At 38.9% G+C, this 27,684-nt stretch overlaps 1 protein-coding gene across 2 annotated transcripts in view; it reads left to right on the forward strand.

Annotated features, from left to right (window-relative positions):
- Window positions 1-27,398, forward strand: part of BTAF1 (B-TFIID TATA-box binding protein associated factor 1) — a 111,237-nt gene extending 83,839 nt beyond the window's left edge. For both annotated transcript variants that reach the window (XM_053584603.1, XM_053584604.1), the window contains exons 29-38: window positions 980-1,057; window positions 1,190-1,319; window positions 2,164-2,305; window positions 2,392-2,522; window positions 5,051-5,176; window positions 6,743-6,895; window positions 21,270-21,481; window positions 23,429-23,588; window positions 23,957-24,127; window positions 25,847-27,398. In XM_053584603.1, coding sequence (XP_053440578.1) covers window positions 980-1,057; window positions 1,190-1,319; window positions 2,164-2,305; window positions 2,392-2,522; window positions 5,051-5,176; window positions 6,743-6,895; window positions 21,270-21,481; window positions 23,429-23,588; window positions 23,957-24,127; window positions 25,847-25,990 — 1,447 coding nt within the window. In that variant the 3' untranslated portion in view covers window positions 25,991-27,398. The remainder of the gene's footprint in view (window positions 1-979; window positions 1,058-1,189; window positions 1,320-2,163; window positions 2,306-2,391; window positions 2,523-5,050; window positions 5,177-6,742; window positions 6,896-21,269; window positions 21,482-23,428; window positions 23,589-23,956; window positions 24,128-25,846) is intronic.
- The last annotated feature ends 286 nt before the right edge of the window (window positions 27,399-27,684 follow it).

Raw genomic sequence — 27,684 nt, forward strand, 5'->3', positions numbered from 1 at the left:
GTGCTGTAACCACTGTGCTATGGGCACCAAGCCAAGAGATAGTCTTAAACTCTGTCACCCAGGCTAGAGTGCAGCAGTAAAATCGTTAAGTCACAAATTCCTAGGCTCAGTGATCTCTTGCCTCAGCCTGCCTCCCAAGTAGCTGGGGCAATAGGCATGCACCACCATTCCTAGCTTTTTTCTTAGTTTTTTAATTTTTTCTTAGTTTTTTAAAGATGGGATCTTGCTGTGTTGCCCAAGCTGGTCTAAGTCTTCACCTCAAGTGATCCTCATCCTCCCACTTTAGCCTCCTATGAAGCTGGGATTATAGGCAAAAGCTTGTACTCTTGAGCAGTTTACTGAAGTGCCGCTTCAGTAATCAAGTTAGAATTCATTCATTTGTAATTGATAGAAATTCACCTCAAACTAGCTTACGCAAATAGGACATTCCTTAATGTACTTGCTTGAAAATTTTAAGCATGGATTCTTGCTTCAGACCCATTTTCTCTTCTTCCCCTTACATAACTTGTTGTGTAGGTCTCTGCTGACCTTCATTCTATAGTTGGTAGATAAGATAGATGACCATGTGTAGGGCTAACTTGCTGAGTATAGTAAACAGACCTTCTTTCTTCCATCATGAACATATCAATACTGAAGATGACTGACTGGCCTTATTTGGGGCCTGCCCCTAAACCAGCCTTTGTGATCAGAGGATAAAGTATTATGATTAGCTCATTTTAATAGAATAAAAATGCCTGCCACATTTTTAGTCTTGTGCTCATCTCTTTCCTGATCAAACAGAGTAAGGCAGCATGGCCAAGTCCTGAGAAGAGTGGCCTTTCAGGTAGAAGGGTCATGCATATAGAGCAAGCAGAGGGGAATGCTAGATTTAATAGGTAGATTGAAAGCACCTCGTGATGGTAGCTGTAGTCACCTTTTAAATTGTATTTAAACACTTTTCAAAGTCCCCATTTCCTAATTTTATTATTTTTAAATAAAGGTTACAGCACCAAGTAAAAAGGCACAATCTGATAGTGGCTTCTTATGATGTTGTGAGGAATGACATAGATTTCTTTAGGTAAGAATTATATTTTTTTCTTTAGAGAAACTTAAATTTGAAGTCCCTTAATATCTTCCTACTTTAAAGATTCTCTAAATAGTCCTGATATGCAGTAAAAGATGCTAAAATTTTTTATTTATTCTTCCTTAGAAATATTAAATTTAACTACTGTATTCTTGATGAAGGCCATGTCATCAAAAATGGAAAAACAAAATTGTCAAAAGCAGTAAAACAACTGACTGCTAATTATAGGATTATTCTTTCTGGAACACCAATCCAGGTAATCATTTACTATTCTTTTTTTTTTTTTTCTTTTTCTTTTTCTCCAGGTAAAGAGTAGGTTTGGCATTTGGCAGTGAATTAGAGTTTTCTTTCATTTATAGAAACGATAATAAATTTCCAGTAATCACATTACTTGTTTTATGATTCATTTGGTATGTAGCAGACAAGGTTTTAAAAGTCATAATTGGCTGGGTGTGGTGGCTCATGCCTGTAATCCTAGCACTTTGGGAGGCCGAGGTAGGTGGATCACCTGAGCTTAGGAGTTCGAGACCAGCCTGAGCAAGATTGAGACCTTGTCTCTTAAAAAATAGCCGGGCATTGTGATGAGTGCCTGTAGTCCCAGCTGCTTGGGAGGCTGAGGCAATAGAATCACTTGAGCCCAAGAATTTGAGGTTGCTGTGAGCTATGAGGCCACACCACTCTACCCAGTGTGACAAAGTGAGATTCTGTTTAGAAAAAAAAAAAAAGGTCATAATTATCTGGGTTCGGTAGCATATAACCTGTAGTCCCAGCTACTTGAGGAGTCTTTGCACTATTTCATAGATGCCAACATGGGGGAATAACATTGTAGGCCAGGGTTTATTCTGGTGATGGGAGACTTGGGGATTTCCCCCAAAGAGGATAGGCTGTTTTCTCTAAGGATTCTGACCTTAATAATATACCCTATTTTATTTTTACCTATATTTATTTTTATTATTACCCTACTAATACTGTATACCTAAAATGTAGTGATACTCTTCATCTTTATCATCATAATAAGGGTTTCATTAATGTTCCATTTTTTAAGTGTAAGGAAATAATCCCAGTACAAGAGATAACTGATGTTCCTTTTTCATATTCAGAATAATGTTTTGGAGCTGTGGTCATTATTTGATTTCCTCATGCCAGGATTTTTGGGTACTGAGCGCCAGTTTGCTGCTCGATATGGTAAACCTATATTAGCAAGTAGGGATGCTCGAAGCTCCAGTCGAGAACAAGAAGCAGGTATGAAAGTGATAATTATAAGCCCGGTGTAAGTAATTTTAACGTATCCCTAACTTTTTTCAAGCCATTTCTCTTGTTATTAATAGGTGTTCTTGCTATGGATGCACTGCACCGTCAAGTCCTGCCATTTCTTTTGAGAAGAATGAAAGAAGATGTTTTGCAGGACCTCCCACCTAAAATTATTCAAGACTATTATTGTAGTCTTAGTCCTCTCCAGGTTAGAAGTATTGTGATTGTGGTTGTTTTATTAGCAGACTATATTGTGGGGATTTTGGGGGAGGGAGACATAGTTTCACTCCATTGCCCTTGATAAAGTGCAGTGGTGTCATTATCTGCAACTTCCGACACCTGGGCTCAAGACAGCTTGCTGCCTCAGCCTCCTAAGTAGCTGGGACTGTAGGCATGTACCACCATGCCCAGCTAATTTTTTCTATTTTTAGTGGAGTTGGGATCTCACTTTTGCTCAGGCTGGTCTTTAACTCTGGACCTCAAACAGTCCTCCTACCTTGGTCTCTCATGCTGTTGCTCACAGCCAATTTTCTTAAATGTCTGGTTAATTTGGAAGGTCACAAAGTTAAATTGATGAGAAAATAAACCATTGTTTATAAAACCCAAAGATCTGCCTTGGAATGTTGTCATATGCATTAAACAGCATTATAGGAACTGTTAATCCCCATTTTTGAATATTAAGAAAGCAACACTCAGAAAAGTTAAATAGCTTGCCTATGGTCCTAGAGCTAATAGACAGTGATGCATTGATTAACAGTGAGGATATATTCTGAGAAACACGTCATTAGGCGATTTTATCATTGTGTGAACATCCTTGAGTACTTATTTACACAAGCATATGGCATAGCCTATTTCCTGTCTGGGCTATATGATACAGACTGTAGTGCCTAGGCTACAAACCTGTATAGTATGTTAACTCAATTGAATACTGTAGGCAGTTGTAACACAGTGGTGTTTGTGTATCTAAATTTATAAAGGGTACAATAAAAATCGGTTTTATGTCTTCAGGGACCACTGTCCTATATGTGCTCTCATTGACAAAATGTCTTTACACATGACTGTCTATCAGGGCTGAATTTAAAACCTTGGTTGGTGGGACCTTATCCCCTTTGAAGTATTACTGCAATACCTGTAGATGTTCAAAGTAAAATTTGCTTTCTGCACAGTTCTGATTTTGTACATAGAGACCATTATCCAAGGAATTTATTGTGAAGTCTTTCCTATACTTAAAGTGGAAACTGTCCCTTGTCTTAGAAAGACATGGCTTCTAAGAATCAGAATTTTTTTGTTTGAATGTTTATGTTTTAGGTTTATCTGTATCAGTCTATTTTAGTATTAGGACCCGATTGAGTAGGTCAAATGAATAAAAGATATTACAGAAATACCCAGAAACTTACTTTCCCCCCATCTCTAGTGAATAGGTAGTTAACCTGTTAGCCAATATTGATCTAATCACTTGGGTTTAGTGAGCCAGATACTAGTCTGCAGGCTGAAAACTCTGTAATTCTTCTATACTATCTACTTAATCTCTTGGTCTTTCATTCCTTCATTTGCAAAAATTGAATTGATATTTATCGAAAGGAATGTTTTAGGAGCAATGAGATGAAAACTTTTTAATGTAGGTAAGTATGATAAAGAAAAAATGTCATATGAAGAAAATCTGTGGTGCTATAACATAGGCATAAAACAAGTTTAATCTGGAGGAAGGGAACTCCAAAGAGAAGTAACACTTTGGCTGTGTTTAGCATTCACAGGTTTTTTTATTCACTGATTGCTGTTATTTGGATCTCTAGATTTTCTTCCGTTTCACATTATTTTAGTGTCTATAAGGCAGGAACCTAGCTGGGTGCCATAGCTCAGTGGTTAGGGCACTGGCCCTGCACACCAGGCCTGATGGATTCAAAGCTCTCCTGGGCCTGATAAAGAAAAAAAAACAAACAAAAAAACCCCCAAAAAACCAAAATACACAAGGCAGGAACCCAGACCCCAAAGCATATTAATACCTTAAACTCGATACCTATTTCCCATTTAGACTAATAGTAACATTCTTTTAAAATTTGGTCTCTCGGAATATACTTATAGGGTCTTGACCATATAACTTCACTTAAGGTAGATTTTCCTCACTCACTCGTAAAGATTCAGGTTCTCTTTTATTGGTAATGTGTTTATTTTCCTGAAGAGTGGAAAAATTGAGTCTACGACTATTTGACTAGTATTTTTAATATTTTAGCAGCAAAACAAGTGCTTATACTTTCTCTATAAATAGACTTTAAAAGGAATGTATCAAGATGCAGTGGATAGGCCGGGTGTGTTGATAGCTCATGCTTGTAATCCTAGCACTCTTAAGAGGTGGAGGTGGGAGGATCCCTTGAGCTTTTAGGAGTTTGAGACCAGCATGAGCAAGGGAGTGAGATCCTGGTCTCTGGTAAAAACATACAAGAACTAGCCAGGCATCGTGGCCAGTGCCTGTAGTCTCAGCTACTCAGGAGGCTGAGGCAAGAGAATGGCTTGAGCCCAGGAGTCTGAGGTTGCTGTGAGCTGTGATGCCATGGCACTCTACCAAGGTGACAGAGTAAGACTCTGTCTCAAAAAAAAAAAAAAAAAAAATAGATCATCTATTTTTTTTCATTAATGAGGGCTGATTTAAATGTCTGCTCTTCCTGGCTTTTGCTATTTATATATTTTGAATAATTGAATGTAGATATATTAACAGCTTTCATGGGGGCAATTTTATAGGTTCAACTTTATGAAGATTTTGCTAAGTCTCGTGCCAAGTGTGATGTTGATGAAACGGTTTCTTCAGCTGCACTTTCTGAAGACACTGAAAAACCAAAGCTTAAAGCTACAGGCCATGTATTCCAGGTATACATTACAATCTACTTTTTAAATGTTAAAGAATATTTTTCATTGAGGCAATTATTGTATGGAACATTGAAATGCTGATTTAATTTTTTTCGATATTATATACTCAAAAAATACTTATGATATTAATATTTGTTCAAAATGTATATGTTTGTATATTATATGAAAAGAATTCTAGAATATGGAATCTTGCTTTCTTCAAAAAATTACTTAACACATGGCAGTAATTTTTCTAAGCTTTAGGGTTACTTAAAGCAATGGATATGATAGACTGACTCTTTTCTCTGATAGAGATGAAAAATAAGTGAAACACATATCATGTGAAATGGAATTATAGCACATTGGAGTCCTCGGTGGGTTGTGGTTTCTTAATAGATGAGACAAGGATTTGTCCCAAGGAGGACTGAGGCTTGCATGTATGTGGGGGGAAATGATTCCAGGCAGAGGATGCAAAATGTACAGAAGTTCCAAGACCAGTGTTCCTTGTGTGCTGGAGAGAATAGCAAATGAAAAGGTGGTAGCACGTGTCACCTCAGTTATTTTTTTAACCTCTTGTAATATTTCCTCATAGAAAACCTCTCACCAATAGATTAAATACTATTTAACCTATTAAAGGTGGTTGTGGAGACTTATACCTTTCCCAAGATTTCCACACACACAATTTTTATCATAATGCACAACAGTGTCTTGAGCCTTGTCAGTGCCAAGGGTGAGATCCAAATCATAAACCAAGTAAGAGGCAGAAGAGAGTGTGGCTGAAACAGAAAAGAGGAGAGGGTTCTGTTTCTTAGACACAACCACTTGAGACAGTCACCTAGTTCCTGTCCCTCCAGATCACTAAATCAGAATACTTTATGTAGAAGGGAAAGATTTGCTGGTTGATAAAGTCTGCAATAAACTTTTTTACTCACTGAAGTTTGAGAAACTTTTTCTTTCAGAAATGATTCTAGTTCCAGAAGCATTGTGTGCTTTTTCAGTCACTTTGAGTGGAAAAGAGTTTTAAGCAGATGAATAAGGCACTCATTTTGCTATGAGGAGCTGATTGTTTAGTGAGGAATATAGGTATAAACAGTGCAACTTATACAAGTTATAAATGTCCTCATAGAAATATATACAAACTGCACAGGAATCAGAGGAGACACTGAAGTGGTTCTTTTTTTTTTTGAGACAGAGTCTCACTTTGTTGCCCTTAGTAGAGTGCTGTGGTGACATAGCTCACAGCAGCCTCAAACTCTTCGGTTCAAGCAGTTTTGCCTCAGCCTCCTGAGTAACTGGGACTGTAGGTGCCTGACACAACACCTGGCTGTTTTTAGAAACAGGGTCTCACTCTTGCTCAGGCTGGTCTCAAACTTCTGAGCTCAAGTGATTCTCCTGCCTCAGCCTCCCAGAGTGCTAGGATTACAGGCATGAGCCACTGCTCCAGCCTTTGAACTGGTTCTTGGAGAATGAGAAGTTTGCCAAGTGAGAAAGACATCCTAAACAGATGTAATAGCACAGGAAAAATACAGAGATATTAATGTTTGTGTATATGAAATGGACTTGTGTATACTTTTTCCCGTCTTATAGGCATTACAGTACTTACGTAAACTGTGCAACCATCCAGCATTAGTGTTAACGCCTCAACATCCAGAGTTCAAGAGCACTATTGAAAAACTGGCAGATCAGAATTCTTCTCTTCATGATATTCAACATGCCCCAAAACTCTCAGCTTTGAAACAAGTATGTATTTCTTTTAGGTGTTGATGTGTGTTGTACCTTCCTGAAATACAACGGGAAATTTGCTTTTCCTAAAGATTGTCACTTTTTAAATTTGGTTTGTTAAATTTTTGGTTTAGCTTTTTTTTTAAATGTGGTAAAAATATATATATATATACATGGGCGGCGCCTGTGGCTCAGTGAGTAGGGCGCCGGTCCCATATGCCAGAGGTGGCGGGTTCAAATCCAGCCCCAGCCAAAAACCACAAAAAAAGAAAAAAAAAAAAAAAATATATATATATAGCACAGAATATGCTGTTTTATTTTTACATGTAAAAATCAGTGGCATTATGTATACAATGTTGTATAACTGTCACCACTATTTCCAAAATATTTCCATCACTCAGAAAAACTTTGTACCCATCAAGCAATAACTCTCCATTCTACCTTCCCTCAACCCCTAGTAATCTTTACTCTCTACCTCTAGGAATTTACCAACTCTAAATATTTCATATAAGTGGAATCGTAAAGTATTTCACTTAGCATAGTTTCCAAAATTCATTAATGTTGCAACATGCTTGTGTATCAGTACTTCATTGCTTATTATGGCTGAACAACTGTGCATTGTATGGATATACTACATTTCATTTATCCATTATGTGTCAGTGGAGTTTTTCCCACCTTTTTGCTATTATGAATAATGATGTAATTTGACCATTGGCTTAAAGTATGTACTTGAGTCCCTCTTTTCATTTCTTTTAGACATAGGCTATGGACCAGAATAGTTATATTACAATTCTATGTTTAAATTTTTCAGGAACTGCCAAACTATATAGTGGCTATACCATTTTACACTCCCACCAGCAATGCACCAGGGTTCCAGTCTCTCCACATCCTTGCCAGCACTTATGTCCCTTTTAATTATTGCCACCTTCTTAGGTGTGAAGTGATAACTCGTTGTGGATTTATTTTGCTGGTTCCTTTTTTTGGGGGGGGGGGTGTGTGTGTGTGTGTGAAGGGACAGAGTCTCAGTTTATCACCCTCTGTACAGTGCTGTAGCATCACAGCTCACTGCAACCTCAAACTGTTAGGTTTAAGCGATTCTCTTGCCTTTGCCTCCTAAGTAGCTGGAACTATAGGCACCTGCCACAATGCCTGGTTATTTTCTTATTTATTTATTTAGAGGTGAGGTCTCACTCTGGCTCTGGCTCAGACTGGTCTTGAACTCATGAGCTCAGGCAGTCCCCCTGCCTTGGCTTCCCAGACTGCTAGGATTATAGGTGTGAGAAGCCTCACCTGGTCTGTCTTGTTGTTTCCTAATCACTAATGATGTTGAGCATCTCTTAAAGTGCTTATTGGACATTTTTGAACATTTCTTTATTTTCTTTAGAAAAATACCTAGTCTGGGCGGCGCCTGTGGCTCAGCGGGTAGGGCGCCGGTCCCATATGCCGGAGGTGGCGGGTTCAAACCCAGCCCCGGCCAAATTAAAAAAAAAAAAAAAAAAAAGAAAAATACCTAGTCAAGTCTTTTACCATTTTTTATTTATTGTTTTGGGTTTTTTTGTTTGCTTCTGAGTTCTCACTTTATTGCCCAGGCTGGCCTCAAACCCCTGGCCTCAAGCAGTCCTCCTGCCTCAGCCTTCCAGGTGCTTGGATTATAGGCATAAGCCCGCATGCCCAACCATTACTCATTTTTGAGTGGATTATTTGTCTTAGTGTTGAGTTTGGGAAATTGTTTATATTTTGGATATTCAACCTTTATCAAACATGATGTGCCAATTTTTTTTCCCACTCTGTCAGTCATCTTCTTACTTTCTTGACAGTGTTGTCCATGGTTTCTGATGAGAAATCAGGTGTTAAGAATATTAAGAACCCTTTTTATAAGACCAATCACTTCTTTATTACTGCTTTCAGGGTTCTCTTTGTCTTCATTGTTCAACATTTTAATGTGTGTCACTGTGGATCTCTTTGAGTGTATTTTACTTGGAGCTGCCTACACTGCCATTTTGTTGATTTACCCTCTTGCTATAGCTTTTAAAAATAGAATATTTGTTCATGTTTTTGGAGACAGTCTCTCTCAGTCACCCTGGGGTTGAGAGCTATGGTGTTATAGCTCACAGCAACCTCAAACTCTTGGGCTCAAGCAGTTTTTTTCCCTCAGCCTCCCAAGTAGCTGGGATTACAGGCGCCTGCCACAACGCCTGGCTATTTTTAGAGATGGGGTCTCCCCCTTGCTCAGGCTAATCAAGCACCCAGAGCTCAGGCAGTACACCCACCTCGGCCTCCCAGAATGCTAGGATTATAGGTGTGAGCCACCTCGCCTGGTCTAGGCTAGTATTTAAATGTTCATGATTTGCCTAACATAGGGATACATTGGATAAAGTTATAAAATATACCTAGAGAATTAGCTAATTAGATCTATTGTCAAATAAAAATTTAATTTCATCCATATTTGAATTATACTACAGGTTTTATGGGTTTTTTCCATGAATTATTAATTAAGCTGACCTCTCATTTTAGAGTATACTCCTTGTCACCCTGACGTGTCTAGAATTCAGATGCTTAGGAAGCCTGCAACTTAAAAGATTACTTCTGGTCATACTGAGGGAGGGCTTTTCTAATGGACTTCTTTGCTGATTTCTCAGTTCTTTTCACTATTCAGAGTGAAGGTGCTATCTTGGGGAGGGATAAATTTCTTTTTGATTTCTTTGTATTTCAAGATAGAGTCACACTCAGTCATCCTGGGTAGAGTGCCATGGCGTCACAGCTCACACGCTTGGACTCAAACCATCCCAGCTTCAGCCTCCCCAGTAGCTGGGACTACAGGCATGTACCACCAGATTGGGCTAGTTTTTTCTATTTTTAGTAGATGGGGTCTCACTTTAGTAAAGCTGATCTTTTTTTTTTTTTTTTTTTTTTTTTTATTGTTGGGGATTCATTGAGGGTACAATAAGCCAGTTACACTGATTGCAATTGTTAGGTAAAGTCCCTCTTGCAATCATGTCTTGCCCCCATAAAGTGTGACACACACTAAGGCCCCACCCTCCTCCCTCCATCCCTCTTTCTGCTTCCCCCCCCATAAACTTAATTGTCATTAATTGTCCTCATATCAAGATTGAGTACATAGGATTCATGCTTCTCCATTCTTGTGATGCTTTACTAAGAATAATGTCTTCCACTTCCATCCAGGTTAATACGAAGGATGTAAAGTCTCCATTTTTTTTAATAGCTGAATAGTATTCCATGGTATACATATACCACAGCTTGTTAATCCATTCCTGGGTTGGTGGGCATTTAGGCTGTTTCCACATTTTGGCAATGGTAAATTGAGCTGCCATAAACAGTCTAGTACAAGTGTCCTTATGATAAAAGGATTTTTTTCCTTCTGGGTAGATGCCCAGTAATGGGATTGCAGGATCGAATGGGAGGTCTAGGTTGAGTGCTTTGAGGTTTCTCCATACTTCCTTCCAGAAAGGTTGTACTAGTTTGCAGTCCCACCAGCAGTGTAAAAGTGTTCCCTTCTCTCCACATCCACGCCAGCATCTGCAGTTTTGAGATTTTCTGATGTGGGCCATTCTCACTGGGGTTAGATGATATCTGAGGGTTGTTTTGATTTGCATTTCTCTAATATATAGAGATGATGAACATTTTTTCATATGTTTGTTAGCCATTCGTCTGTCATCTTTAGAGAAAGTTCTATTCATGTCTCTTGCCCATTGATATAAGGGATTGTTGGCTTTTTTCATGTGGATTAATTTGAGTTCTCTATAGATCCTGGTTATCAAGCTTTTGTCTGATTGAAAATACGCAAATATCCTTTCCCATTGTGTAGGTTGTCTCTTTGCTTTGGTTATTGTGTCCTTAGCTGTACAGAAGCTTTTCAGTTTAATGAAGTCCCATTTGTTTATTTTTGATGTTGTTGCAATTGCCATGGCAGTCTTCTTCATGAAGTCTTCCCCCAGGCCAATATCTTCCAGTGTTTTTCCTATGCTTTCTTTGAGGATTTTTATTGTTTCATGCCTTAAATTTAAGTCCTTTATCCATCTTGAATCAATTTTTGTGAGTGGGGAAAGGTGTGGGTCCAGTTTCAGTCTTTTACATGTAGACATCCAGTTCTCCCAACACCATTTATTGAATAGGGAGTCTTTCCCCCAAGGTAAGTTCTTGTTTGGTTTATCAAAGATTAGGTGGTTGTAAGATGTTAGTTTCATTTCTTGGTGTTCAATTCGATTCCAAGTGTCTATGTCTCTGTTTTTGTGCCAGTACCATGCTGTCTTGACCACTATGGCTTTGTAGTACAGACTAAAATCTGGTATACTGACGCCCCCAGCTTTATTTTTGTTACTAAGAACTGCCTTAGCTATACGGGGTTTTTTCCGGTTCCATACAAAACGCAGAATCATTTTTTCCAAATCTTGAAAGTACGATGTAGATACTTTGATAGGAATGGCATTGAATAGGTAGATTGCTTTGGGAAGTATAGACATTTTAACAATGTTGATTCTTCCCATCCAGGAGCATGGTATGTTCTTCCATTTGTTAATATCCTCTGCTATTTCCTTTCTGAGGATTTCATAGTTTTCTTTATAGAGGTCCTTCACCTCCTTCGTTAGGTATATTCCTAGGTATTTCATTTTCTTTGAAACTATGGTGAAGGGAGTTGTGTCCTTAATTAGCTTCTCATCTTGACTGTTATTGGTGTATACAAAAGCTACTGACTTGTGGACATTGATTTTATATCCTGAAACATTACTGTATTTTTTGATGACTTCTAGGAGTCTTGTGGTTGAGTCTTTGGGGTTCTCTAAGTATAAGATCATGTCGTCAGCAAAGAGGGAGAGTTTGACCTCCTCTGCTCCCATTTGGATTCCCTTTATTTCCTTGTCTTGCCTAATTGTATTGGCTAGAACTTCCAGCACTACGTTGAATAGTAAAGGTGACAGAGGACAACCTTGTCTGGTTCCAGTTCTAAGAGGAAGAGCTTTCAGTTTTACTCCATTCAGTAAAATATTGGCTGTGGGTTTGTCATAGATAGCTTCAATCAGTTTTAGAAATGTGCCACCTATGCCTATACTCTTCAGAGTTCTAATTAGAAAAGGATGCTGGATTTTATCAAATGCTTTTTCTGCATCTATTGAGAGGATCATGTGATCTTTATTTTTGCCTCTGTTAATATGGTGGATAACGTTTATAGACTTGCGTATGTTAAACCAGCCTTGCATCCCTGGGATGAAGCCTACTTGATCATGATGAATGACTTTTTTGATGATAAGCTGTAGTCTATTGGCGAGGATTTTGTTGAGAATTTTTGCGTCTATGTTCATGAGTGAGATTGGTCTGAAATTCTCCTTTTTGTTTGGGTCTTTTCCTGGTTTTGGTATCAGGGTGATGTTTGCTTCATAGAATGTGTTGGGGAAGATTCCTTCTTCCTCAGTTTTTTGGAATAATTTCTGCAGTACAGGAATAAGCTCTTCCTTGAAGGTTTGATAGAATTCTGGAGTGAAGCCATCTGGACCAGGGCATTTTTTAGTTGGAAGCTTTTTTATTGTTTCTTTGATCTCAGTGCTTGAAATTGGTCTGTTCAGGAGGTCTATTTCTTCCTGGCTAAGTCTAGGGAGAGGGTGTGATTCCAAATATTGATCCATTTCCTTCACATTGTCAAATTTCTGGGCATAGAGTTTCTGGTAGTATTCAGAGATGATCTCTTGTATCTCTGTGGGATCAGTTGTTATTTCCCCTTTATCGTTTCTGATTGAGGTTATTAGAGATTTTACTTTTCTATTTCTAGTTAGTCTGGCTAATGGTTTATCTATTTTATTTATTTTTTCAAAAAACCAACTCCTTGTTTCATTAATTTTCTGAATGATTCTTTTGTTTTCAATTTCATTGATCTCTGATTTGATTTTGGATATTTCTTTTCTTCTACTGAGTTTAGGCTTAGATTGTTCTTCTTTTTCCAATTCCATAAGATCTCTTGTGAGATTGTTGATGTGCTCTCTTTCTGTTTTTCGAATGTAGGCATCTAAAGCGATGAATTTTCCTCTCAAAACTGCTTTTGCGGTATCCCACAGGTTTTGGTAGCTTGTGTCTTCATTGTTGTTATGCTCAAGGAAGTTAATGATTTCCTGTTTTATTTCTTCCTTCACCCATCTGTTATTCAACAGAAGATTGTTTAATTTCCATGCCTTTGGGTGGGCTTGAGCATTTTTGTTAGAGTTGAGTTCCACCTTTAGTGCCTTATGGTCTGAAAAGATACAAGGTAAAATTTCAATTCTTCTGATTCTGTTGATATTTGTTTTGTGTCCCAGGATATGATCAATTTTGGAGAATGTTCCATGGGGTGATGAGAAGAATGTATATTCTTTATCTTTGGGGTGGAGTGTTCTATATGCATCTATCAAGCATAGTTGTTCTAGGGTCTCATTTAAATCTCTTATATCTTTGTTTAATTTCTGTTTAGAGGATCTGTCCAGCTCTGTAAGAGGTGTGTTAAAGTCCCCTGTTATGATGGTATTATCAGATATCATATTGCTCAGACTGAGTAAGGTCTGCTTCAAGAATCTGGGAGCATTTAAATTGGGTGCATAAATATTTAGAATTGAAATGTCTTCTTGTTGTAGTTTTCCCTTGACCAATATAAAGTGACCATCTTTGTCTTTTTTGACTTTAGTTGCTTTAAATCCACATGTATCTGAAAATAAGATTGCAACTCCTCTTTTCTTCTGAATTCCGTTTGCCTGAAAAATTGTCTTCCAACCCTTGACTCGGAGCTTTAATTTGTCTTTTGAGGCCAGGTGTGTTTCTTGCAGACAGCAAATGGATGGCTTGTGTTTTTTAATCCAGTCCGCCAATCTATGTCTCTTCAGTGGGGAATTCAAGCCATTAACATTTATTGAGATAATTGATAAGTGTGGTAGTATTCTATTCGTCTTATTTGGTGAGAGTCCATTGCTTAATTTTATCTTTTGCATCAGTGTGGAGGTTAGGTTTTGTCCTTTGATTTCTGAGTTCTTACTTTGCTGCTGATCCATTGTGGTGGTCAGTGTGCAGAACAGGTTGAAGTATTTCCTGTAGAGCTGGTCTTGTTGTGGCGAATTTCCTCAATGTTTGTATATCCGTAAATGATTTGATTTCTCCGTCAATTCTGAAGCTTAGCTTAGCAGGGTACAGAATTCTGGGCTGAAAATTGTTCTGTTTAAGTAGATTAAAGGTAGATGACCATTGTCTTCTTGCTTGGAAAGTTTCATTAGAGAAGTCTGCGGTCACTCTGATGGATTTGCCCCTGTAGGTCAACTGGCGCTTACTCCTGGCAGCTTGCAGAATCTTTTCTTTTGTCTTGACTTTGGACAGGTTCATCACAATGTGTCTTGGAGAAGCTCGGTTAGAGTTGAGGCGACCCGGGGTCCGATATCCCTCTGAAAGCAGTGTGTCAGACTCTTTGGTGATGTTTGGGAAATTTTCTTTTATAATATTCTCTAGTATGGCTTCCATTCCTCTGGGGCATTCTTCTTCCCCTTCTGGAATTCCTATAACTCGTATGTTGGAACGCTTCATAAAGTCCCATAATTCTGACAGTGAACGTTCTGCTTTCTCTCTCTTCTTTTCTGCCTCTTTTACTGTCTGAGTTATCTCAAGAACTTTGTCTTCTACCTCTGAAATTCTTTCTTCTGCATGGTCTAACCTGTTGCTGATACTTTCCATTGTATCTTTAAGTTCCCTAATTGACTGTTTCAGTTCCTTCAGCTCTGCTATATCCTTTTTATATTCTTCATATTGTTCATCTCTTATTTGATTCTGTTTTTGGATTTCCTTTTGGTTATTTTCCACTTTATTAGCAATTTCCTTCATTGTTTCCATCATTTCTTTCATTGTTTTCAACATGTGTATTCTAAATTCCCTTTCTGTCATTCCTAACATTTCTATACTGGTGGAATCATCTGCAGTAGCTACCTCATGGTCCCTTGGTGGGGTTGTTCTAGACTGGTTCTTCATGTTGCCTGGAGTTTTCTGCTGATTCTTCCTCATGAGTGATTTCTTTTATCTGTTTCCTTGCCCTAATTTTCCTTTCACTTCCTCTTGCTCTTTAAGTTCTTGTGCCTGTGGACTAAGGGTTATAGGACCAGAAGGGTGAGAAGGTTGAAGAGCAAAAAAAGGGGATGAAAGAAAGGAGGACCGAGTGATAAGAAAAAAAGAAAGATAGAGAAAGGAGAGGGGGTGGGTATAAGGAATATTGACAAAAAGAAGAGAGGCACAGAAAGAGGGAGACAGGGCAATTTAGGTGTACAGTAGGGTACTTTGACACAACCTTAAAAAACCCCACCTTCTGGGGGTGCCCAGTTGCGTGGTTCCCTTGAGGTCAGCAGCTCTTTGCTAACCTGATCAGACACAGTACCCCACCTCCACCAAGTAGAGAGGAAAGACAAAAATGCTTTAAATCAAACCAAAAGAAGCAAACAGAAAACTTTACGGGGATAAAATTGGGTGAAAAACCAAATTATATCGGTAGAAACACTAGCAAAAATGAAGTTGAAGTTATTAAAAAAGGCAGCAATGGGAAATTATAGTTAAACTAGGAAAATTGAGAAAGAAAAAGGGATCTGTGTGGAAAAGATTGAAATTAAAAAAACAAAAGAACATCAGCAACGTCAAAATAAACAAACAAAAAAATCAACCAAACCAAAAAAAAAAAAGAAGAAAAAAATACACAACCAAAAACAAAGCAGTTTGTATATGTTATTGAATATTGTCTGGGCAACACGTGGTCTTCTGGGGTATGAGATGTTAGTCACAGTTCTGATACGACTGGAGGCTGCTGATTTCTCAAACTCCAGCAGGTAGACACCCTAAATCTCTCTTCAGCCTACTTAAAAGGCACTTTGAACTTGTAAACTTGCTGAGCAGAAGCTTTCCCAGCTTTCTCGCTGGAATCGCTGCTGAAGTGGCTATGCACTTACTCAGTGTGCCAAAACCGATCTCACTCTGCCCCTGAGGGTTAGGGCTGCAAGACGGCTCAGACCCCACCCTTAGGCTACTTGGTTGCTGGGTTACCAGCTCCCACCCGTTTCTAGCTCTGCGACCCTGAGGGCAGAGCTTGCCGGGGCAGATCACTGACAATGGATCCGTGTGACCCACCGCCAAACACTATCAGCTCCGTCTGGCTCAGTGGCTCAGACTGGGGCCCTAGACAACGGCCAAAGTTCTCCGCACTCCCGCTCAGGCCTTCCCCAAGGCAGTTCAACTCAGTGCCAAGTCCAAGGACATCAGAACAGTTCACAGGTAAGGCCTTTCTGGTTTGCAGTCTCGCTGCTACTGAACTTACAGTTGTGGGCGGGTTTAGACGGATTGAACACACGCGACCACTTGCCGGCTTTCCACTGTTTTAGTCCTCCTCTTGGGGTCCAGAAGTCTCTCGCTGACTCCCTGTATTTTCATAGGAGTGATGATAGGCAGTTCCCACCAGCCAGAGATGCCTGGAGTCCTATCTCCCCAGACTCACGGTGCCCAGATGCAAGGAAGCTGTTACTCGGCTGCCATCTTGCTCCGCCTCCCAGTAAAGCTGATCTTGAGCTCCTGAGCTCAGGCAATCCATCACCTTGGCCTCCCAGAGTGCTAGGATTACAGGCTTGAGTCACCACGCCCACCCTAAATTTCTGTGTTAAATCCATATAGTTGTGTTCTCTGAAGAAGGGAAGAAGTCTTACTTGCTTTCTGAAAGTTTACCAGTATAAACATGTTTATCAGCAAGTGATGCTGAGAGAAGTAAGTGCCAGAGCCATAATCAAAAATTTCAGGAGGCTGGAGTGATGAAGTAAAAGTTTAGGTAAAATTTAATGGAGATAAGCAGAGTAAATTTTAAAGTTTTAAAACACTTTGCCATAAAAGCATTTTAAATATAGATTTTATTAAATATAGATTTTACTCATAAAATCTTTTTTTTTTTATTGTTGGGGATTCATTGAGGGTACAGTAAGCCAGGTTACACTGATTGCAATTGTTAGGCAAAGTCCCTCTTACTCATAAAATCTTTTATGAGTAAAATCTGTATTTGCCTAACATTTTATATGGGACAAAGTTGAGTATGACTGGATGACAAGTTCACTATAACAATTGTGTGAATTATGGCTCGGTGCCCATAGCTCAGTGTTTAGGGCGCTGGCCACATACACCGGGGCTTGTGGGTTTGAACCTGGCCTGGGCCTACTAAACAGCAATGACAACTACAACAAAAAAATAGCCGGGGTTGTGGTGGGTGCCTGAAGTCCTGGCTATTGGGAGGCTGAGGCAAGAAAATCACTTAAGCCTAAGAATTTGAGGTTGCTGTGATGCCGTGGCACTCTACCAAGGGCAACAAAATTGTGTTAATTAGTTGTCAGTAGATAAAACTAATAGGATCTTGGGTGGGAGTAAAAAATAGTATAATGGCCAAAATGAGGGCATTACAGTTTAACTGTATCTTATCAGACCAAATTTTTTTTTTTTTTCTTTTTTTGAGACAGTCTCACTGTGTCACCCTCGGTAGAGTGCCGTGGTGTCACAGCTCACAGTAACCTCAAATCTTGGACTTAAGCAATTCTCTTGCCTCAGGTCCCAAGTAGCTGGGAGTATAGGCACTCGCCACAATGCCTGGCTGTGTTTTTGTTATAGTTGTTTAGCAGGCCCAGGGCCGGGCTCGAACTTGCCAGCCCTGGTTTATGTGGCTGGTGCCCTACCCACTGAGCTACAGGTACTGAGCCCAGGCCAAATTTTGAGTATCATTTACAGTGTTAGGCACTGTACTTTAAGTAGAAGATCAAAATTTTATATGAAGAATGATTGAAAAATCTGGGACAACTTAGCTTATGCTGAAGTTGGGGCAAGATATTGAAATGCTACCTAGGGAGGCAGCTGGCCTTTTAGGCACCTATATTAGGGGGTCTTGGTAAATATTTTCTAGAGTTTAGTAATCAACTTTTCAGACTAGGTTTTGTCAGAGGATACCTAGAGTTCATTAATTTCTTGAAGCAGTCTTACATTGTAAGAGATTATTAGGAAAACTAGAATATTGCTTCTGCTGTCAGACAGGAATACTCATGTCAAATGATCTGTCCACTCATTCACTGGGATAGCTACACTGCACAGTGATTACATTAGGTAGATAAGTTTGGAGTTGGAGAATTCTTAGTTGGCTATTGTTTTTTTTTTTTTTCTCTTTTTTTTTTGTAGAGACAGAGTCTCACTGTACCGCCCTCGGGTAGAGTGCCGTGGCGTCACAGGGCTCACAGCAACCTCTAACTCTTGGGCTTACGCGATTCTCTTGCCTCAGCCTCCCGAGCAGCTGGGACTACAGGTGCCCGCCACAACGCCGGCTATTTTTTTTTTGTTGCAGTTTGGCTGGGGCTGGGTTTGAACCCGCCACCCTCGGCATATGGGGCCGGCGCCCTATTCACTGAGCCACAGGCGCCGCCCTTAGTTGGCTATTGTTAATATGACTGATTACCTTTTTAGGCGTGTGATAATGCTGCCTAAGGGACTGAGATAATCTGTGAAACTCCTATTTTATATGATCTACGTAGACTGTCCCACTTATGGTTTCACATTCCTTGTATGGTGTACCACACAACCATACTCTTCCTGGGACATGCTAGATAGAACTTTTAAAAAGAAACAAAATTTCTGCATTCAACTTAAGTGTCACTGTGGCTTCAAGAAGCTACTGATTCGGAGGCGCCTGTGGCTCAGCTGGTAGGGCGCTGGCCCCATATGCCGAGGGTGGCGGGTTCAAGCCCAGCCCCGGCCAAACTGCAATGGAAGAATGGCCGGGTGTTGTGGCGGGCGCCTGTAGTCCAGGCTACTCGGGAGGCTGAGTCAAGAGAATCGCCTAGGCCCATGGATTTGGAGGTTGCTGTGAGCTGTGTGACGCCACGGCACTCTACCGAGGGCGATAAGGTGAGACTCTGTCTCTATAAAAAAAAGAAGCTATTGATTCTGAAATAGTGGGTTTTGATTGAGTTGACTTTTAAAAAAACTGTTCGGATTTTAATTTGATACATAAGTTATAGTAACAAACATTTGGGGTTTTGTACAGACATTACTTCCCCTCCGGTGGATAAGCTCAATAAAGGTCATCCCCCCCCCCCAAAAAAAAAAAAAAACGAAACAGCTTGGATAGTCATCCGATTGTAGATTTGGGGACAAGACATAGGGATAATTACATTTATCAGACTTTTATTCTTTTAAGAGGAGTATCTCTATCATATGCTCACTCTACTAACAAAAATTCAAATTTTAAGGCTGTTAGATAGAAGAGCAAGAACATTTGTTTCTCCCCCAGCATCAAATTTGTGACAGTACAGCTGGGCGCACGCCTGTAATCTCAGCACTCTGAGAGGCTGAGGTAGGTGGATCACCTGAGCTCAGGAGTTGAAGACCAGCCTGAGCAAGAGCAAGACCCTGCCTCTACTAAAAATAGAAAACTTAGCTGGCTGTTATGGCAGATGCCTGTAGTGCCAGCTACTTGGGAGGCTGAGGCAAGAGAATCGCTTAAGCCCAACAGTTTGAGGTTGCTATGATGCCATAACACTCTACCCAGGGTGACAAAGTAAGAGTCTGTCTCAAAAAGAAGAAAAAAAATTAACATAAAATACTACATACAAAGTTAAAGTTCTCTGTGAATCCTTTCTTCATATAATTCCTCTTCATTTCCAGAGGTAACTTCTATGTTGAAACTTGTGTGTAGTATTTATATGTACTTTTGTCCATTTACTAACTATGTAGTCCCTGAACACCCCAACCAACTTCTCAGCTGAGGGTCTGTTTGCAGGTGGCTTCCTAATGGACACTTCTGGTATGCTAGCCAGAGCACTGCCAAGTTTAACAACATCCACTCCAGGCATCTTTGTGTTAATTGTTTCTCAGTATTCACTCCAGGGAGTAGTTTTCTTTTGGCGTATCTCACCATGTGGCACCTCACCGTGTGGCACCAACAAAGAGTATTATTGTTTAGTAGGCTATAGCCATACTTCTAAAATGAGGTCTGACTCTAATCCTTGAGGAAATTGGGAGCTCCCTCTCCAAATTTGCTCTATCTTTGGCACTCTGATTCAGTTCTAGGAGTAGTAGTTGCTCCCTATATCCTCTGCTTCTGTGTTAGATTTCTCTTTACTTCCTAGGTAGCTTCTCTTCTGTTATTAATAGTATTTTACAGGCCGGATGGGTGGCTTATGTAATCCTAGCACTCTAGGAGGTCAAGGGGGGTGGATTGCCTGAGCTCACAGGTTTGAGATCAGCCTGAGCCAGAGCAAGACCTTGTCTTTAAAAATAGCTGGGCATTGTGGCGGATGCCTCTGGTCCCAGATACTTGGGAGGCTGAGGCAGGGGAGTTGCTTGAGTCCAGGAGTTGGAGGTTGCTGTGAGCTGTTAAGCCACGACAGTCTACAGAGGGTGACAGGGCAAGACTCTGTCTCCAAAAAAAAAAAAAAAAAATTTTTTTTTATGTTAAACATTCATTGTTCAAATTACTCTTTGGTTTCTCTTTCCTAATTTTACCCTGAGTACTAAAGTGTTTAAACATATTTCCACTCCATTACGTCTCTCTCACAGTTCAATTATCTCAAGCAGAAAAAGCATAATGAATACTTAGGGCTCTACAAATATCTAAGACATTTTCTTTGTTTTTTGTTTGTTTCTTTGGTTAATTATAGAATGACTTCCATCAATATTCCTAAGGGCCACTTTGAGATCAACTTTCATTTACAATGATTTAAAGTTCCTTCTGGTTTTTCATGGCATTTCTAAAATTTACATTTATGTTATACTTTCATATTTATTTATTTTATATGGCACATTTATTTGTATTTTGTAATACATTAGATAATACATAATAAATGCATAGGTAATAAACTTCTGTGACTACTGAAAAGAAAAAAAAATTGTGACAGTACATGTGAAGTGTTATCTACCAAGGAAATGCATTAAAAATTCTGCGCAAGGTTTTTATTGAGGAGCTGGTTGCATATACTTCCTTGGCCTAGCATGGATCAGAATTTTATACTGTTGAATAGGAAGTAAGTTGCAGCATAAATTACATTGTTTACACGACAGTTCAGGCACAGTAAACCATCTTTATTAAACCATCTTTCATAGCCCTTTACGAACCATTTTGCCGGGCACATTTTCTTTGTCATTACTTTAAATAATCATTAAGCGTCAGGGAACTAAGAAAAAGGGAAAAACATCTGTTAGATGCCCAAGTACCTCAGAGAGTAGTTCCATATGCTACTGGCTGACAGATGGTAGCCCAAAGTGCTAATCAGTTTTCAGATAACTTGAACCTTTTCTTGCTACAGAGAGAAACATTTGTCACCATGAGATTGTTTATCTACTTTTACTGAACACCTGTGTAACGATTTTCCCCCCCAAGTTGCTGTTGGACTGTGGTTTGGGAAGTGGCAGCACTTCTGAGAGTGGCACAGAGTCTGTTGTGGCCCAGCACAGGATACTGATCTTCTGCCAGCTTAAAAGCATGCTTGATATAGTAGAACACGATCTTCTCAAACCTCACCTGCCCTCGGTCACTTACTTGAGATTAGATGGCAGCATACCTCCTGGTCAGAGGCATTCCATTGTTTCCCGGTAAGTGGCTTCCAAAACTCTTGTTATCATAAAGTAAGCTATAGTAGATATATTATTATTTACATGGAGGTTTGTCTCATGAAATATTTTCATCAGGTAATTATCTGCAAATATGTGTTCTTGTATAATTCAGCCCAAATAAACTCTTTTAAACACAGAATTATAGAAATATAATTAATAGTTTAGTAAATGGAAAAGTTTGACTATAGTAGGAAAGCGCTTTAAGCCTAACAATGATCCATTCATAGATGGATATTTAAGACATTAATAAATAATAGATAACTACTTGTCCCCTTACCTTTTTGGGGGGTTAGGGTGAGAGGAAAGAGTGGCTTAGCTAAAATCTCTATTCTGACCACTGTTTCTCTGATGAGAACAAGTTGGAAGCTGGCCCAGTTAGGAAGCAGAATTGGTGAGTGTGTGTTTAAATGTGGTCTACATACTCTGCTTTAAAATTTTCAGAGGTTGCTTTTATTAAATATGCAATCTTTAGTTTTATCATAAACCTGTTGACTTCAAGAGTGAGCATTTTATTTTTTCATTTCAGGGTAATATGAGGGTACAAACAACCAAGTCACAATACCCTCTTGTAGTTATATCCTGCACCCAAAAGGTGTGCCATATACCTCTACATTGTGCCCATTCAGTGGGAACACCCCAACCCCCTCTCCCCCCACAAAGAGTGAGCATTTTCAATAAGCATTCCCAAGAGATTATTAGGCACAATACAGTTAGAAACCCAGGGAAGGGGCTTTGGATGCAGACAGACCCAGGTTTGACTCCTGACTCTGCTATTTGAGTAGTATTGTCCTGGGCCTGTTTATCATCCACATAGCCTCAGTCTCTCTAAAGTAGGGATACTGATAATACCCTTATAGAGCTGTTGTAACAATTGCATAAAATGCATAAAGCCCATTGCTTGGTTCATAGTAATAGCTGGGTGTGGTGGTTCACACCTGTAATCCCAGTGACTGAGGAGGCTGAGGTAGCATCATTACTTGAGGGCTGGAGTTTAAGTCCAGCATGGACAACATAGCAAGACCTCATCTTAAAAAAGGAATAATAAATCATAGCTTGATAGATGCTATTTTTAATGCTTGTAACAATATTTTTTCTTTTTCCTAAAAGCTACTAGCCATCCTTGGCAATATCTTTAAGGATTAGTACAATAATCAGACACTCTCATCTTAAGCCTGCCTTGAATGATCTAGGCTGTTCTTCACTCTTCTGTCTCTATACTTTAAACCAGTGGTTCTCAACTTTCCTAATGCCACGGCCCTTTAATATAGTTCCTGCGGGTTGTAACCCACAGGTTGAGAACCGCTGCTTTAAACAAACAAACAAAAACAAGTTGTATTTTGTCTTAATTATATTTTTGCCACTTAATCTTTATCTGATATCATAAAATACAACTCGGTTGGCTTTGTTTCTTTCACTTATGAAATTCCTGACAAGTTTAGAATGTATTCTTTCTACTAAAGGTTTATGCAGGGCTGGGCATAGTGGCTCACACCTATAATCCTAGCACTGTGAGAGATTGAGGCTAGCAGGCGGACACATGAGCCCACAAGTTGGAGACCACCCTGAGCTAGATCTATTTTAGAAACTAAATAGGCATCAAGGCAAGCACCTGTAGTCCCAGCTACTTGGGAGGCTGAGGCAAGAGAATCGTTTGAGCCCAAGAGTTTGAGGTTGCTGTGAGCCATGACGCCACAGTACTCTACCGAGGGCAACAAAATAAAACTTTCTCTCAAAATAAATAAATTAATGAAATAGAGGTGTTATGCATACTAAAAGAAGATATTTTCATCTGTAGTGGTCACAGAATTGTCCCTATAATTGATTTTTACCACAGTATTTTCATTTGTGCTCTTTTTTATTAAACAGTTTGTTACAGGAGGCTTAGAAAGAAATGTACTAATTTTATTTTTGTTTTGTACACTTTAGGTTTAACAATGATCCATCCATAGATGTTCTTTTACTGACAACTCACGTTGGTGGCCTGGGGCTTAACTTGACTGGCGCTGACACGGTGGTATTTGTGGAGCATGACTGGAATCCCATGCGAGATCTCCAAGCCATGGACCGAGCCCATCGCATTGGGCAGGTAAAAGTCACCTCCCATAGGTGTTAACTTGTGCACTGTAGAAAATACTCCCCCAAAAGATAGGAAGCTTTGGCTCAAGTTCTTGGTCTGATGTTAACAAGTGTGGTGACCTTGGACAGATCACTTAACTCTTTTGTAGTACCACTTCCTCCAGTGAGGTGCTTGGGCTAAGAAAACTGGGTCACTGCCCATCTCTGATATTCCATGATTTCTGCAAACATTTTGGCTCATAGGGCCAGACAAAATAAAAATCTAATCCTAACTAGGTAGGAGAAAGTACTGAGTACAAGTATACAAGCCCCCTGACTTGGGTAAACCTCAGAGATTATCAATTTGTGCTATATTCCTTAACTCTTTTTCTCATTCAGAAACGTGTAGTTAACGTGTACCGACTGATAACCAGAGGAACATTGGAAGAGAAAATAATGGGTTTGCAGAAATTCAAAATGAACATAGCGAATACTGTTATTAGCCAAGAGAATTCTAGTTTGCAGAGTATGGGGACTGATCAACTTCTTGATCTATTTACTCTCGATAAGGTAAAGAACTTCTATAATTTATTGTGTTTTTTTTTTTTTGTTCATGTCTGCAGTGTCTTGCTTCAAGGTTTCGTTTCTTAGAGCTTTCCTCCTAAAGGACAGTTTATCACTAAAGTTAGTGAAACTCATTGGCCCTGGTGACTTTAGGCTAATTAACTTCTCTGAGCTTCTACATCTATTTTATGACATCGTTGTGAAGACAAAATGATATATGTAAGCACTTAGAAAGGATACTTAGTGTAGATTCTCAAATAGTAGCATTGTTAGTGTAGATGATAGAACTAATGTCGGTTAACAATCAGTAGGTCTAAAATAATATAAAACTGACAGGATTGGACTAAAATACAGAAAACCAATTACACCTCAGTATAAATTATGGCGAGAAATAGTCTTTTATAATGAAATTAAAATTAGCCATAAGAGGGCCAGGTGTGGTGACTCAGACCTCTGATCCCAGCACTTTAAGAAGCCCAGGCAGCAGGATTGCTTGAGCCCAGAAATTTGATACCAGCCTGGGCAACATTAAAAAACCCTGTCAGTCTCTACAAAAAGAAAAAAATAAAAATAATAGCAGCCAGATGTGGGGGTACATGCCTATAGTCCCAGCTACTCAGGAGGATGAGGTGAGAGGAGTGCTTGAGCCTAAGACTTGGAGACTGCAGTGAATTCCGATCACACCACTGTAATCCAATCTGAGTGACAGTGACATACTGTCTCTACCAAAAATCCAACAACAAGAACTAGCCATAATAACAGAATCGTAACATCCAAGTCTGAGGATTATTGTGTATAATTCTAGTTAACATTTTAAACAGTAACAAATAAATTGGTCCCTAATGGCCAGAATTGAGGATGGTTCTTTAATAATAATCTACATGACAATTTAGAAGAGATATTTACTATAGAAAAAAGGCTCAAAGAAACATGCACAACTATCTTCTAAAAGCTTTTATTCTGTTTAAAACAGTATTCTTGGCCAGGCCTAGTGGCTCACGCCTTATAATCCTAGCACTCTGGGAGGCCAGGACAAATGGATTGCTTGAGCTCAGGAGTTCAAGACCAGCCTGGGCAAGAATGAGACTCCATCTCTACTAAAAATAGAAAAACTAGCTGGGCATCATGTGGGCGCCTATAGTCCCAGCTACTTGGGAGGCTGAGGCACAAGGATTGCTTGAGCCCAGGAGTTTGAGGTTGCTGTGAGCTATGACACCATGGTACTCTACCTAGGGTGACTGAGAGAGAGACTGTCTCAAAAACAAACAAAAAAGGCCAATATTCTTACAGGTGACTTTCAGTGAGCAGAACTGGACTCAGGGTAATGTTCCAGGCATATTAAGACACTGACAGAATTTGAAAATGGACTAATGAACATTTTAATATATCATTGTTACATTTCCTTAATCTGATCTTTGTGTGATTATATAGAGAATATCTTTGTTTTTAGGAATATATGCTGGGTCCTCTCTGTTGTCTACAACTTCCTCTCAGATGGTTAAAGGAAAACACACATATAGAGAATGATAGAGCAAAATTCATCTGTGTAATTTTTTTCCCAAATAACTAGAGCTGTGGGAAAATAAAATGGTCCACTTTTTTAGGTAACTTCCCCATCATATGAATTATTTAACTATCTGGAATAATAGTGTTAGAAACAAGTATGATATTTTAAAGGAAAATAGAATTTCTGAAGTTAATCTTTTTTTGCCAATTTTTCTTAAGGATGGCAAAGCAGAAAAAGCTGACACCTCTACTTCTGGAAAAGCAAGTATGAAGTCAATTCTTGAAAACCTGAGTGATCTTTGGGATCAAGAGCAATATGATTCAGAATACAGCCTGGAAAATTTTATGCATTCTCTCAAGTAACCATCAGATATTGCAAATGCAGTTGCTGCTAGTTTAGTTACATTTCTGCTGATATTCAGCAAATTTCTTAGTTTAATTCAATGTGTAAATAGATCTGAAGAATATTCAGCATAACGCTGGCTCTTGTTTCACTGGGGGGAACAAGTTATTCTCAAATATTTGCACTGTATTAAATTTAAATGTTAATGTGAAATAGTTTAAATTTTACATGCTGAAAAGCTGCAGAGCAGAGGAACCAAACCAGGTTTACGTGTGCTACCAGGAGGTATTCTTACTGGGAACAAGCCTCCTATCTTTACATAGTCACTTTGTACAGGATGATATCCATGAGTACTTTAGTGTTCATGTACGTTTTTTCTTTCGAATAGAACTTGTTTTTATAATTGATTACAATAGGGCTTTTGGTATAAAAGCCTTAATGAGCCATAATTTTAAGAATATAAAAATAATGACTATGATATTGGTCAGTCTTGGAACATGAAAATGTTAGACAATGAATTTAACCAGGCCCTTGGTGGAAACCTTTATATATTTAATGTAGCTGCATAGTGTTTTTCAAATCTTTAACACCATTTTTTCAACTTTTAAAATATAGTATCAACTATTCTAAATGCAGGTAATGGTATATTTAAGGCTACCATAACATCCTATTAAAAGGGTGGTGTTTTTTAATTTATCTAACGGCTAGGATATAGCCAGATTCAGAGAACATATGTACTCAATATGTTTCAATCATATATATAATATATTTTTTGTAACTATGAACGTATACAGTTTTCCAGAAGTAGATTTTACACTGTTTAGAATTCCAAAACCTATGGTGAAAAGACTGTTTATTGTAGTAATGCATGATTGAAGCATAAAAGGGAAAAGAATTCCTTTTTATACACAGACATACACAAATACACATATCTATATGCACAAATGTACCTATCCTGCACCCAAAAAGGTGCCTGGTATTGGCACTAAAATCATGTAGTTATACTGGGCAGCAATAATGATTGGGCATGAAAATGATTTGTTAGAAGAGTGAGCTCAGGGTGAGGGTGGGTATATGTAAGTAGATATGCAAGTATGTGTATGCATATATAATTTTATAAATTTCACACTAATACATGCCTGTGTGCATACCTTTGTGTGTGTGTGTATATATATATATATACACACACACACACACACGTATAGGTAATAAACATCCCCAAGGTTTGTGGCTGGCCATACACAGAGGCATCAGTTTAAAAACCATCAGACCTCAGCTGTACAATAACAAGTGTTTTGTTTAAAATCATTAAAATTATACTGTTCTGCAGCATTTAGACATGGACATTTGTCACATTTCAGTAGCTTTGACAACCATACTGTAACATTAAACCTAGCATTCCACAGAGAATAAATATTAAAACTGTAATATATATGCAACTGTGTGTTATTTGTAGGAAATGATCACTAAAAACAGCAAAAGATTATTAGTTCAGATATACACGTTTTTAGAAAGATGAACATTTTTCTTCATTGTTTAGGATTTATATTCAGATTATAGATCAAAAGGAAAATATGCAGTGTTTTTGAGCTGAATTTTTAATTTATTTCCATAAACCAGCTTTTTCATATTTTGCTCGCCCCTTACTCTTAGAAAATATCATTAAAGAGAGAGGAGGGGTCAGGTCATCCACAGAAAGGAAAACAAACAGGTA

The sequence above is a fragment of the Nycticebus coucang genome, chromosome 3 (genome assembly GCF_027406575.1).
Source record: "Nycticebus coucang isolate mNycCou1 chromosome 3, mNycCou1.pri, whole genome shotgun sequence".
In the NCBI taxonomy this organism is placed as follows: Eukaryota; Metazoa; Chordata; class Mammalia; order Primates; family Lorisidae; genus Nycticebus; species Nycticebus coucang.